This window comes from Halyomorpha halys, unplaced genomic scaffold, assembly GCF_000696795.3.
Source record: "Halyomorpha halys isolate HHAL.00 unplaced genomic scaffold, Hhal_1.1 Scaffold999.1, whole genome shotgun sequence".
Taxonomy (NCBI): Eukaryota; Metazoa; Arthropoda; class Insecta; order Hemiptera; family Pentatomidae; genus Halyomorpha; species Halyomorpha halys.
In genome coordinates, this window is record NW_027106312.1 from 522,849 (window position 1) to 538,741 (window position 15,893).

Below are 15,893 nucleotides of genomic sequence, written 5' to 3' on the forward strand. Positions count from 1 at the left end.
GTTCCATGAGTGGTGTTTGGCGTTTAGGTCACCTAGTATGATGTGTTGTCTGTCGTTCTCGATGTCACAGAGAAAAGTCTTGAGTGTGTCCGGTTTCGCACTGGGGCTTCGGTAGACGCAAGTGATTTTGTAGGAGTGTTCTAATCTTACTAGTATTGTAATAGCTCTGTGTTTGTTGTCGTGAAGTGTGGATCCGTTGATGAGTATGGATGGGACGTCATGACGCACCAGTAGTGCGCCGCCGCCGTGTATGGGGGACTCAAGTCTGTAAGTAGTGTACCCGCGGAAGTATGTCTGTGTGTAGTTGCTAAGTCTTGTGTCCGTAAGTGCGACTATGGATGGCCTACGAGAGGCCAGTAGGGTTTCTAGCTCAAGTTTTCGTTTCATGAGCCCTGTTATGTATAGTTGATTATGCAATGTATAACCATTGATCCTTGGGAGTGTGTTTTGAAGCACAAGGTTAAGTGTGCTCGTCAATGTTGTAAACATGGCTTCATGTCCTGGAACATTGACATGAGGTTGGAAACCCATGCCGGTTCCGAAGACGGTGGTTGGATGGTTGGTGGGGGAGGGCCGTAAATAATTCTGCCCACATAAGAGGAGGGGTCTGATTTTTTTAACTGAGGTTGAGGAACCTCTTGGATGTTTGTGGTGGAGGGCCTAATGGTTTCCCTCTTGGCTTGCAAGGTGTTGATCTTTTGTATATGAGGATACATGATCCTCGTCACAATAAATGCACTTTGGTGGGGTATTTCTTGGGCATTCCTTTATGGGGTGGTTTTCCCCGCAGTAGCCTAATTGGTTTTTTTTTTTTTTTTTTTTTTTTCCTGAACCCTCTAAAAACAGAAATAAAATGTGAATTAGCAGTGCATTACTGTGTAAGAAAGAAAAGTAATTCGTGTTGTGTCTTACCTTTTACTACCATTGGTATTTTAAGGTTACCTGTTATTTTTAATTTTACATATGAGTTATCCATTCAGGAGCTATTTTGAGTCCGGAGGTGAGGGGCCTCCTCGTGTTATATCGCATATTAGATAAAAAATAAAAGCCTAATTGGGGGATTAAGAGTCCCTTATTTATAGGCCTAGTCCATGCGGCTGTTAAATACAATCCACTTTTCATCATGTGATTATCCTTTCGCGATAAGCATCGTTCTCCCTCCCTTCCCCCGTAAACGGTAAGACGCATGTCTCATAATGATTCAGCTGCTGCCGTTCATCAAGTTCATGAGGCAACTTTAGATCTACCTTCTTTACTTTACCAATGGTCTTTAAGTGCCGAGAAACTGTCGTTAGACTTGTATTCAGTTGTGCTGCAAGTCTTTTAACTGTTTGGTAAGGGTATTCTTTCAGAGTAAGCTTAAGTCCATCGTCGTCAATTGCTGGAGGAAGTCTTCCTCTGGGCTGGTTTTGCAAATCTGTGTCATCAGTCTAATATTTTTGAACCCCTGGCGAATGGTCCGTTCGGTACAACTCTTTTCCCTGAACGCCGTAGTAATGTTTTTTGCAGCTTGGGCTCCCGAATGTCCAAGTATAAAAAACTCATAAAAACAAAAAATAAAGAAAATTACTCGATAATTGCGTGTTTTTCTGGTCATAGTGATGGCTTACTAAACAATTTGCAATCGATTGGAATGGTAGTAAATATTATCAAATAAGAGAGGTTTAATAATGGTTTATTATAATCTGTAAATAACAAAAGTTCACTAATCCCAATTTGAATTTCTGAAATAATAAAAAGTACTTTTTATATGAAATAGTACAATATAAATGTTTAAATGCTCTTCAGCTTTATTCTATGATAAAGCTATTCCAATTGGGTTATTTTGCTGATTCTTTTAAAACTTACACTACTTTTAGATCCTTTAGTTTATATGATTGTATGTGTATTCAAGAAAATGCTTTTCACATATTCCCCTTTGTTTAAATTTGTTCTTACTTTCTCAAGTTTATTTGTATGTGTCTTAACAATGTATTTACAAACTTAGTGTCGACTCTACTATATCTAGTACTGCTCGTATAAATTATACTTACACTTTATAATCCTATTACAGGACACTATTCTCTATAATACTTGAGTAAATTATATTCTATAATCTTTTGTACCATTTATTTACAAATTATTAGTTATTGATAGTCCAAAAGAAATTAAGTGTTTAAAAGTAAATGCAACGACCATTGTAGTGGCCGAGCTACATTAGTTCAACAAGAAACTAGTTTGACCAGTGTGGGTTCAATTATTAAGTATGTCTGCTTAAATTGTTTTGACGAATTTGTGTAATTATATTGGGGCTTTTGCTATCATTAGGAAAGAAGTAAATCTGGATCAATGAACGTTAGGTAACCATTACAGGGCTGCATATAATGGTTTACCATGTAGATGTTGGAATGTGCAGACCGAAATTTAAACCAATTCTTAAAAAAATAAAATAAAAAAAGGACGGAGAAGAATGAGAATACTGAGGCTGCTCGTGGCTGACGGTGTTGCTGAGGACGCTTTGTCCGTTCTGAGCATTTGAAATTGGAAAATAGCAGCACAGCGGAGGGAAAACTGGTAGGTGAGGTTATGGGCTCTGCTTCTCCGCCGAGTGTAGAAGAATATGGAATGTTTTTATTGCCTAATACTAGGTTCAATGAGGTTTAAAGAGAACGATTGTGGATAACTTAGTTTAGCAATAGCTGATTGGTTCAATTCAAAGAATATCAAATTATTCTTGAATCCTTAATGATTCTTAATTGCCAAATCAAATATTAACATTATTAATATCTAACACTATCAAATAGTACAAAAAATCAACCAACGTTATAATTCTGAAGAATTTTCTTCTGCAGTATCCGAATGTCGTGTATAATCGGTTACTTAGCTGTTAGTGCTTTATTGGTAGATATGAATGGTTTATCTTTTAAGTATTTTGGATAAACACTGAACTTTATCTCATTCCTTACCTATAAAATGGATTTGACCATGAAAAATGTATGTGTGGTTTAGTTGCAAAAATAATTCATATTATGATATTTAATGATAATTATCCAAGGTATTATTTTATTTGTAAATTTTATTACACTTTTTAAAAAATTATTTACGTATTTCAAAAGGAAAGTTTAATTTTCAAATATAGGAAAATATCATTTCAACATCATTGATTAGATATTCGTTTGGGTTTGGTAGGCCCATCGTAGGTAGGTTTATCCAAAATGGACGCTTATTATCTGTATTCAACTTGGTTAAGTTTTAAATTATTGATTGTTTTATATTGAAATTTCTATTATCCTGATGGGATTCGAAATGTTTGAGGAATTTTAATATAGTTGGAGCTAAAAAATCTTCGATAAATTAAAATTACAAATTGTTTATTATATCATCTTAACAATGTAAACAGGCAAGTAGTTGTTTATTTTATCAAGTGAACCATGTTTTACATGTGGGTTTGTTCTTGACATCTTTTAGGCTGCTGGTTTTCTAATATTTTTTTTGTGTTCCAGAACTTATCAATTAATTTTGTTCAGTTTTTATTTCTTGGTATTCATTTTTACTTTTATTTATTATCATTAAATTTTTATTTGAAGTAGCCTCTCTCATTATTTTAAAAACTGGTAACCTAGCATATCAGTATATTCACATATCTTACATGTTATTTTTGTTTTCAGAAGTTGTGGCTAGTTTGTTACTGAAACCTCAAATAATGGCTCGCAAAAGACGGTCAAATAAAGTACCAGCAAAGCGCAATAACAGAAAAAAAAGTGATAGTGATCAAAATTCAAATGGTGTTTCTGATGAAAATGAGGTGGATAATAAACAAGATTCCAATTCTGATGACCTTCAAAATTCCTCATCCAATAGTACCAATAATGAAAAGAGTCATAAACGTTTTGGTAAATACCGCTGTCTTGAACGGAGGCATAGTAGCAGTCAAGATGAAGAATGTGAATATAACACAAACGACTTAATGCCACAAGAAATTCAGGATATTGTTTTAGGGGATGTAAAAGATGTCATTATTAGTCAAGATGACATTGCTAATGATACTTGTCTGCAAGGTGATGTTGAACATGAAGAAGTCATAGAAGAAACTATTGAATGTGAAAGTAGTGAAGTGTTAGATGATGTTGACATTGTAGAATCTAGTGAAATGGATATTAGGACAGGTAGTATTAATGTAGATTTAAATAGCGCCAGTGAAACTCTAATAAAAAGTGATATTGTTAAGGATTTTGAAAAAAATGTAAATATTACTTCATCTGTAGAATTTGTTGATAGCATAATTGAACAGGAATTGGTTCCTGATGTAAATATGCAAAGTGCCAAAAGTTGTTTAATTGATTATAATGCATTAAATGGTATAGCTATTAATGAAGAATTAATTAAAAAATACAAATTAAAAGAAGAAGAGAATGCTGATAAGAGTGTTATTGAGGAGACTAAAAAGAATGATGACAAGAAAAAAAATGTATCTGAAGAACCTCTCAGACGGAGCAGTAGAATTCGTGTCAACAGATCCAATGATGAGGATTCATTAAAGACTTCGAGTTTAAATGAGGTATTAAATAGATTATTAGTATATCTATTATTATTTTTTTTTTTAATGTTAGTAATTCTAATCATGTATACCAAGAATGTTTTTAGGCGATTTTAAAATTTGGTTTGCCTCGTGGATCATGCACCTTTCACTTACAACCTGATATTAATTGGAAGTTAATTCTTGCCCAATTGAAAACAGCTATTTCTTTATTACTCTCAATGGCTGTACTACTCCATACTATTTTCTTATCTGCAATAATTAAAAATAAAAAATTGACTTCTCATAACAACCATCGAAATACAAAGATGTTTAGAGTTTATTATCACTTCCCTTTATCACCAATAATTACCACCATTTTATCACTAATACACATTAGATGTTAGCTTCATCAAAATCTTTAGTTTTCCAAATGTATATTATACATGCATATTGTCAATCGCGGTTCTTATCTTATCCCGTCGACTAGACATTATGTTTCTGTGTGGTATTACCTTTAATCCTATTTTGATTATTAATACTAATTTAATTGTATCTCATCAGCAAAATTCTGCTTGCTACACTTGTTCAAGAGATGTACAGACCCTCAAAGAATCCTTATTAGTTGAGGTCTAGATCCAAATTCACTGTGTTTTAACCATAAATTACAAACAAATAAAAAAAAAATAAAGGTACATTTGCAGAAGCAATTTTTTAAGCTTAGAATTTAAGATCTTTCTGACTTTGATGAGGATAAGATCTAACTGATTTTTTGGAACATTTTATTGTACTCTGACAGAAATTTAATCAAAATCCATTGAATTCTTATATAGAAATTTGAAGATTTGTCAAATCAATGATATTAAGTGGCTTTTCCTATAAGTCAATTATGGTGTTATTTATTCAGTGATATATATTTTTTGATTTTTCAGTATCCTATCCTCTTCTCAATAACCTATCTTGAATATGTAATTTTTTTAGTTTCATAGAACTTTGTTTTTGAGCACATAGAGAGATTGAAAACTGTTCACTTGTACACATACTCAACTTTCTGTGAAACCTGATTATTTGGACTCAAGTGATATTGAAAATGTGTATTTCCATTGAAAACACGGACCTAAAACTTTACAGACTGAAGTACTTTTCCATTCTATATTTTTCATATAAACAAAAAAATAAAAATATATAGTCAACAAGTTCTTTGCTATTTCTTATTTATGCATTGAGTCTTGCTTTAGAGCAATGTGTCATTTTATACATGAACTCCTCTAGCACTTTATTAGTTATAGTTAAGTCTATGTATTATAAACATTTGCATCAGTTTATATAAGAGTTATTGAAGATTCAATAAAATAAATTTGTTGCCCATACCAGTGAAGATTTAAAATTTACATTTCAAACTTTGCAATATCTGTCATAACAGACCGAAAAAGGTTAAAATAATGAATACTAATTAGTTTCAATATTTACTTCTTATCCATTAAAAACAATAAACAAATATTAACAGTAATAATTAAAAATTGGACCGGTTTTTAGTTGTTACGAAAGTTTCATTGGTCTATACCATTAACTTACATGAGGGATTATTTTATCAAACGTTTATTGTACTTAACTATTTGTATTTGTTCAACCTTCTATGAATTGGAACTATTAGAGATTTCTTTATATCTTGATTCAGTTTTAGTTGGCCGCTATTACCCAAGCTAAGCTTAGCAAAATAAAAAAAACTATAATGCAAAAAACAAACCTGGTGGAGTGTGCACATCATATAACTTTCAGTTACCACCCTATGTACACTCCCTAGTTTAGTGTATATTAGTAGACTGATGTTGAAGTTATCACAAGTTTTGTAATTGTCGATAAATTTTGTTCCTGCCAAGAATATATAAGTTCCGGAAGCCGTAATACAATCATGCTTTCCTTTTTTGAATCAAATGTATCTGTTTTCCATTTGTTCTCCTTTATTTATTCATAAAATTCTTTAATATTTTGTATTTATCCATTATTTAATATTGCTAATAATGCTAAAATTAAAGTTACTTTAGAGGAAAAGTTTTTCATGATTCGTTATTTGAGCTATGTTGGACTATATCTATGAGGATAAGACTTAGCTGAAATTAAAGACCATTGAATTGTACATTGACATGCCGATTATAATCAAAATTGTTCGAACTGTCTTTGAGAAAATCGAAAAAATGTGAAAAATTAATTCTATAAAGTGTCACTTCTGGTCTGTTGATTTTATTATAAAAGTTGCTATCACACCTCAGGCGTATATCTGCCTTAAATATATATTTTCAATGTCCTATGAATTTTCATTTTTCAGTCCATAGTTTTATAGACCATTTTGCAATACTTGGATGTTTGGAACCAGGGAACCTTAATATATCTATTTCCATTCCCAAATTTGAAATTTTGCATGATCGCAATACTTCTCCTTACTATATATTCCATATATAGGTAAGTGAAAGTGAAAAATGATTTCCATTTAAATCTGTCTATATTATGTATGTCATAACCATTGTTGTCTGCTCCCTTAAGATGTAAAAGAAACCCTTTACAGAGGTGGGGAGTTAATTAATTTGTTTTCCTTTTATTTATTGAAAGAAACTATTTACCGTGTAAATTGAAAAAAACAGGCGGTTATGGTGTAGTATTGAAAACCATCTGTAGCATGAAGAATTAGTTCTGATTAGAGAATAATCATTTTTGGTGTGTCGCTGTTCTGAAGCAGGTATTCTAAAAATCTACTAAATATCTGTTGTTCTGGCTTGTTTCTTCAAGATGTTATGCATTATATTTTATCTATAATTCCATGTGACTTATTCAGAGTCACTGATGTTCAATCAGTCTCTTTTAAGAAGTCATCTTGAAATATTGGATAGAACATAATATGTTCTTGGAGAAAAAATTAAGATCAGCAGATATAAATCAGGAAACAAGATTAAAAACCATTATTACTAAATATTTTTAGTTGCAATATTGCTTGAATATTTTATATTATAATTATATAACAAATTTTTTGTCTTGTATTAATTAATTATATATTAATTATCCTTATGATTGATTTTGAAGAGCTATATGTCATACATGTTGTAATTAAAAAATGAATTTAGTGAATTTGTAATTCGATTTAAAATATTCTTTATTTAACTTAAAATGTCGCATAACTCGTACTTCCAATTATTATTTAGGTATATATATAATTTTGGGTTGGACTAACACTGTATGTTACAATATTGAAATTGTGCTAAGGCACCTTTACATCGTTTTCCCAATGAGACAGGCCAAATAATTCCTGGCTCATTTATTTTTATTTATGATCTTTGTCTCACATATGTTATTCCAGTATTTTCAGCATCATTATCATTGAATCATAAACTGTACTATTGTGCAAGTAATTGTTCAATGTACTTAATGAAATAAAAAATTGTAAAATACCATGTTATTCTAGCCCATGAAAATTTAATTTTCATACGATTTATTCATATTATTCTTACACAAGGATTCAGGAGTTTTAGCATAATTTTTTGGAGAGCTATCCTCCTATTTGAAACAGTAGATTGCTTCCTATTTTTCTTTTATATATATTTGATAGTGGTCATGATTGATATTAATATTTAGTCGTGTTTTAATAGATGAATTTACCACCTCCCATACAACAAAGCAGTCTTTTTGACTTGGACAAACCAGTCAAAGTGAAGTCAAGGTGGCGACGAACAAGTGAACTTGAAATGGGTGGTACAAGTGGTTGTGGGTTAAATAGTGATGGTGAACAGAATACTGGTTCATCACTCAGCAATCCTGAGTTGCCTCCTCTTGATCCTGAAGTGGAGGAACGATTGAAGTGCTTTGAGATAATTTCCCATAACGTTTTCCTTACCCCGAGGTAAATTATTTTGGTTTAGTATTTAATGCCATTAGTTTTTATTTTAGTTATTAGATTTTAGGGGACTGGCAAAACTGAGTGCTGGGTTTCCTAACTGGTATGGTTATCTAAGAACCTAATCATGTGAATTGTTAATGTGTATCTATTGTTATATCAATATATATTTATCAAGATTATTAAGACATTATTTTTAGTTAAAACACCAATAAACCTACATTAGTGACCCCGCATGTGTTCGTGTTTGCTGGAACATTTGTTTATTATTATTTCGTTATTACTGAATAACGTACATTATCATTTTATGTAAGTCTTTATATCAATAAAAATAGCTAATGATGAAGAAAAATCAAAGGATAGTTTTTCAGAGATGCCAGCTCAAAATATTCCTTGGCCTTCAAGTATTAATCCTACAATTACCAATTTTGTAGATTGTGTTAGTGTAAAAATATCACCTTTTTGGACGGATAAGCCAGAAATCTGGTTTCAACTGTCTGGTGTAACTGCTGAAACCACTTAATTTAATTACTTAGTATCTCAATTAGATCTTAAAGTGGTAGATAATATATGAGATATTGCTTCATCTGAGGACCCTAATAAATATAAATTAGTCAAAAATAGATTACTAAAAATAGTTAAAGAAAGTTAAAAAAACAATTTTAAAAAATAGTGAGTGAAATTGAATTAGGTATTCTTAAACCCAGTCAACGTTTGTTAAAAATGAAAGCCCTTGCTGGCACAGACATTAGTGAAAAATTGCTATAAACACTTTGGTTGAATAAATTACCACCACAAATTTGAGGAATATTTTCAATCTCTGATGGAAATTTAGATAAATTATCTGAGATTAGAGATAGAATCTGGGAAAGTACACCTACTCAAGTTAATGCGATATCACAGCCATCTGATTCCTCAATAATTAAAGACCTCTGTGATCGAATAGCAGCCCTAGAAACATAAATAAAAAAGCATCGGTCATGATCAAGATCTCAATTTAATCTAACAGAAAATATTGCTATGGACATTTCTGTTTTAGAAACAAATGCAAACCAGAAAAGTGCAATGGATCTTGTCAATGGAACAAAAAAGTAATGAGGAAAACTCCATCCGGCAGTCAAAGTAATGGCCGAGTGTGCTGCCTCAGATGTCTTTTCAGGCCACCAACATAGATTATTTGTCCAGGATTGTCGTTCTGGTATTGAATTTCTTGTGGACAGTAATTCCACATACCTAATTCCATTAAGTAGAGGTGCAGATGTGTCAGTAATTCCCGTTACTAAGTATAATAAGCCAAGTGACTTTAAGTTATATACTGCTAATGGCGTTGAAATACAATCTTTTGGTACTAAAATTTTAAACATTGATTTAGGGCTTCGTCGGAAATTAGAATGGCCGATTTTATTGCAAAGACATTGAAAGCAATTCTAGGAGCTGTTTTTCTTTGTAAATTTGATTTGAAAAGTAAAATATTAATAGATAATATCATCAAATTGACTGTGTCCTTGTTGGTTGACACAATTTCTGCCAAAGATACAGTCAGTTCTTTAATATCTACTAATTCATTTACAGATTTGATGAAAAAGTTTTCAGATTTTACTAAACCTAATTTGATGCCTACACATCTAGCCCATAGCGTTGAGCACTATATCAATACTTCTAGTGGACCTACAGTTTACTGCAAACCACGTTGACTAGATCCTCATCCTCATAATCATAGCAAAACACAAATTCCAATATTTATTAAATCAGGGCATAATTAGGCCCACTAAAATCACAGTGGGCAACTCCTCTTTTACTTCCAACTAAGAAAAATGGACAGTTGCATGCTTACGGAAATTACCGAGCTTTAAATGAGCTAACGCAGCCAGACCGCTATCCAGTTCTGAGAGGTGAAGATGTCACTGAAATTTTAGAGATTAAAAAAAAAATTTTCAAAGATTGATTTGCATTCTGCTTTTTATTTTATTCCGGTAGCAGAACAAGATAAATAAAAAACTGCCAACATAATGCCTTTTGGGCTCTATGAATTTAATGTAATGCCTTTTGGCTTAAGAAACGCACCTTGTACTTTCCAGTACTTAATGCATGAAGTATTGTTTGGATTGTCATATTGTTTCGTTTATCTTGACGATATATTAATTGTGTCTAGAACTCCTGATGAGCTCTTATAACATTTGAAAGTAGTATTAGAAAGACTGAATTCATTCGGACTTTGTATCAATTTAAGTAAATTTGGTGCATCAGAAGTAATTTTTCTTGGAAATCTAATAACTGGTGAAGGTATCAGAGCATGTTAAGATGACTGTAGTGGAATTTATAAAGCCAGTTACAGTACAAGAACTCATATGATTTTTAGGCGTCATAAATTTTTATCATCGCCATATTCCATTCGCAGCAGAAAATCTAGCATTATTGGAAGGTTCCAAGAAAAATGGAGTGGAATGACAAATCTAGCCAACAATTTGAGGAAGCCAAACTGGCACTGGCTAATGCCACCCTTCTTATTTTAATACTAACTGTAAACTTTCTCTACTGGTTGATGTCTCCAATACTGCTGCAGGTGTGGTAATTCATCAATTAGAAGAGAATGCATGTATTGCCAGTGAAGCAAAGTGACCGAGCATACAAAGGCACCTTTACATCATTTTCCCAATGAGGACGATTTTTGACAATTCATATAGACTTTTTCGGACCACTCCCTACATCCCAGCAATATAGATACTGCTTGACTTGCATCGATCACTACACCAACTCAATGGAGGTACTACCACTGCATTATCAAACAGCTGAAGAAGTAGCTCGTAAGTTTTTTCGCAGGATAAATTGCTCAATTTGGAAGCCTACGCCAAGTTGTCTCTGACTCAGGAACTCAGTTTTGTTCTGAGCTATTTACCGAATTAGCAAAGTTTTGTGGATCTCAGCTTGTTCGTACAGTAGCGTACCACCCACAAAGCAATGGTAAGATAAAACGCCTTCATAGAACCTTAAACTATAATGGCTAACTCTTCGAACAATTGGACTACCATCTTGCCTACTGTTTTGTTGAGACTTTAGTGTTCAATTAACGAAGCAGCACAAACATCCACATTTGTCATGTTTCAGTTGAAAACATTTGTCCATAAGAACCTGTGCAGTAGTTCACACATCTTTGTACAAGTAGATGTGTTCGAGCCTCACTAGAAAAACCTTATGAAGGGCCCTATCCAGGTTAAGAGTAAAGAGATACAGTTTTTGTGGTTGACATAAAAGGCAAATCAATTTGTATCTCAGTGGACAGGCTCAAACCGACTTGCTTGTGACTTCAGAGTCTGAAGATTCAACACCTGAATGATGACCACCTGCAACAATACCATCAACAAAATTGCTTACTCTAATAAGAAATTAGGATCAGAGAATATTAATACTTTTGGAAAAGTCCATGAGTTTGTGTATCTTAGATCGCTCAGAACCCAAGACAATGTTGTGGACTCTGAAATTAAATGAAAAGTCCTATGTGCCAACCACTGTTATTATAGCCTCAATCCCTATTTTAGGAGCCGTGCCTTGTCTAAGGACACCAAGATTTATCTGTATAAAACAAATATTCGGCCAATTCTTCTGTATGGCTCGGAAACATGGACTATTTTCTAGACAGGTGAGCACAACTTAATGGTCTTGGAGAGGAAGATTCCCCATAAAATATTTAGAGCTGTCAAGGTTGACCAGATATGGAGATGTCGAGCAAACCAGGAGCTCAAAAATTTGTACAGACTGGAATCGCTTTGATGATTTCTAAAATTTGATAATTCCAACCTAGACTTGCCTCACTGCAATAAGTAAAGTGAAAAGGGAATGGATTTCTGGAGAATAGTTCCATAGCTTCTATTATAGCTGTCATGAACAATATCTGTCAGGATCAGGCTTCGTAGTAAGAGGAACAACAAGAAACCTAGTGATAGATTTTTAATCAGTAAGTCTATCAATTTGTATCTTGCGGTTAAAAGGTATATTTTATAATTAAACTCTACTCAGTTGCTACACACCTACTAAATGGCAAGGATACATTCTGCAGTTGGTTAAGTAGGACCCTTGATAGCTATCCCAAGAGTAATATAAAGGTGATATGAGAATTATTTTAGTAGAAAGATTAGGAAAGAGGTGTTCCAACTGACTCAAGGAATGTATATGTCATACAAGTCTGCATGACAACACTGATGAGAATGGCCATATGCTTATTAACTTCTTTACATCTAAGTTTGGTGGTTCTAAGCTTGTTGGTAAGCTATTTCTCGGAGAGAATTTTCATAAAGGAACATGTGACGCTCACCAGATGAAAATACTGTGAACCAGATAGATCATATTCTGATGAGTAGGAGTCTCGTCTAACGTAATGAACTGTAGGTCTTTTCAAGACGCTAATATAGACATGGAACATTTCTTTGTAGTATCCAGAATCAGCTATCTGATCCAGCCTGGATATCCAATGCCTAAAAAACCAGGGGAATGGTGACATTCAAGCAAGGAATCAGAAGTCAGCGAACATTCCTGCCAGAAGTTGGTTGAAATGATAACAAATAGTATGTCAGAGAAAGCAGTGCAAGCAGCATATGTAAATTACTCAAAGAGGTGGTAAGAGAAAAAGTAGGGCTAGAAGAATGAGCAGTTGAAGGGAGATGTTTTATACTGTGTGCGGCCATCACAGATGCCAAAAATGAGGTATATAAAACATGAAACAGAAGCACCACTTAAAATGAACCTTAGAGGAATATAGGAACAGAATAAGGAAGGAGAATCAACTGCATCTTTGGAAAGTGAGAGATTGGAAAAGGAAGTTGTTTAGGGGAATGGAAGATCACATGACAGAATGAGACTAGGGCTTTCTACAAGACAATAAATGGTAGCAGAAATTCCTTCAAGTCAAGTTTAATAAAAAAAAGTTTTTATTTTGATTTGTGTTAGAGTTTTATCCTATTTATCTTTTTTAAATGTATCTGCATTTTTTCTTTTTTTTTTCAGATCCAAAAGTAAAGAGGCTAAGAGGATGATTTGTGATTGTTCTTTAACAAAAGAAGAAGTTGCTAAAGGAGAAATGGGATGTGGTGAAGACTGTCTAAATCGACTTCTTATGATTGAATGGTAGAGTGTTCCCTCTTAGAGACGTATTATTTTTTTCTTATTACATTAAAACCTTTGAACCTAGTTCAACTTTTCAAATGTTTTGGATAATAATGCTTTATTTATATTATACAAAATAATTTATGTCCATTATTATTTTAATTAATTTCATAACTTATTATAGTGGTTCAAGGTGTATTTTGGGTAATCAGTGTTCCAACAAGAGATTTCAGAATTGTCAGTATACCAAATGCCAAGTGATAAAAACTGCCAAAAAAGGACTTGGGTTAATAACTACTACTAACGTTGTGGCGTAAGTATTTGATGTTTTCTTTTTTCAGTCATTTTATTTTAAGGAAGGTATCATAGAGAAGAGTTATTAATGAAGTAAATTAAATAATTGGATTCAAATTTTATCGTTGAAAAAATTGATGATTTATTATTTTATACAAATTATAAAGAAAAAAAAAATATCAGCCTCAAGAGAATGTATCTGTACATCTTTGTTATAATTATCTCTTTAACAGTTGCATCAATATTGTTGTTTTTTTTTTTTTTTATTGTTATGGAAGTTTTTGGTCTTCAACACCTGTATTCTGTACTGGGGATCTAATGCGTACTTTTATAATAACTATGTTGTGCTAAATGCAAATGCCCAAACAGCTCTAATAATTTGGAAGATACTTGCCTAAAGTTTTCTCTTTTAAATCCATTAACTTTTTCTATATTCCATAAATCTTCTAAGAACTAGGTGTGAAGAGGTTAGGAGGAAACTTTATTTGCTTATAACTCAAAAAGAATACATTTTATGATAAGTATTGTATATGGTTTTTTAAATGGTAATGAAATTATTCTAAAAGCTTTTTTTAAAATCATCTAAATTCGATCATTATTAGCAAATATGTGGACTATTTGATTTTTTACACACTTTTTAGCCGTCCGCTTTTAGTTTTTCTGACTAGATCTGTTTTCTCAGTGCCTGGTATCGACTAGAAAGTACTTCAATTAAAAATCTCATTTTATTTTTTACTATCACTTTGCTGTCTCTTTATATTTAAAAAAAAATTGTTAATTAGTTTTTAAGTCTTATTGTTGATCTTGTTGATGTCCTCTTGTTAATCCACTTGATATACGTAAAATAACAACTTGTATAAGTTCATATTGTTGTTGTATATCATTAATTACACAAGTGCATGACGATCAGCACTTGTTTTATATAGGCTGCGTTATTCCAATGTCTTAACGGAAATCAACCTAATTAACTAATATTTAAATTTATAACTTAAAATTACAAAATATTCATTTTACATACAAATGATTTAACAAATGTTATTATCAACACATGGCATTAATATGCTATTTAAGACCTCTAATAACCAAATATTTTAAAGGAATTATTTACTATTATTAAATGATTTTTAATCCAGACATAAAATAAATAATAACTTTTTATATACAAAACTATACACATTTTCTTTTATCATCAAATAATAATATTTTCTCCACAATATTGATATGAATAACCTTTTTTTTATATTATAAAATAACCATTTTATATTTTTCACAATATTCACATTTTATTGTTTAATTTCCAATATCTGCTCAGTTCATGGTTAAACAATTAACATTTTTTTATTTTATTTTACAAGGAACATAAAATATCACTACAATTTTAGCAGAAGTATTTTTTCCATAACAATTTTATATGGAAGTAATAGAAATATCAAAACATTTTTAGCCATAGACAAAATAGAGACACTAAAATTTATGTGCAGAAGATAGTTGCTAGCTAACCTTTGAAATGAAAAGTTATATGAAACTCTGTCATGGATTTTTAGGAACTGGTCGATGATTGATTCAATTGAACTTTACTCCTAGATTTTTGGAACTGCATTGAAATTTTTTAGAGGGATAGTAATGGACAGTGGGGAGGGTTTTGAACTGAGGAGGATAGCCTTGATTTTCCTTATATTTAGGCACAACTTATTTCCTGACTATCAGCATTGTTTTGAGATTACAGTGATAAATAAGTCAGTGAATGAGTAGTTACAGACACACACAGGTGGTTTTATTAAATATAAGAGCAAAAAATGGGTGTCCAAGGAGTTATTCAAATAACTATTTTCTTTTGTTCAAGTTATAAAAACATTTTCTAAATCTCCCAAGAGTTCTAAATTTTTTTAAACCCAACCTTACTATACTACTATCTACAGTATAAGGGGAACCACCATTAATAAATACTTAATAACATCTTCATAGAAGTTGTAGGGATTCAGTGATCAGTTGATCAATAAGTCAGTGATTGGTCAAAGACACGTACAGCCCAGTTGTATTATATAAATATGCTTTCACAAAATAACTGTGACCTTTTATTTGAAAATTATATGTGTGTGTGTGTATATGTGTGTGTATGTATAT

At 32.0% G+C, this 15,893-nt stretch overlaps 1 protein-coding gene across 1 annotated transcript in view; it reads left to right on the forward strand.

Annotated features, from left to right (window-relative positions):
* Positions 1-3,170: 3,170 nt before the first annotated feature.
* LOC106687689 (SET domain containing 2) overlaps positions 3,171-15,893 on the forward strand; it is a gene marked incomplete in the record, with an annotated part of 53,998 nt that continues 41,275 nt past the window's right edge. The window contains 5 exon segments of the mRNA XM_067044648.1: positions 3,171-3,379; positions 3,648-4,537; positions 8,134-8,384; positions 13,377-13,496; positions 13,660-13,788. Coding sequence (XP_066900749.1) covers positions 3,683-4,537; positions 8,134-8,384; positions 13,377-13,496; positions 13,660-13,788 — 1,355 coding nt within the window.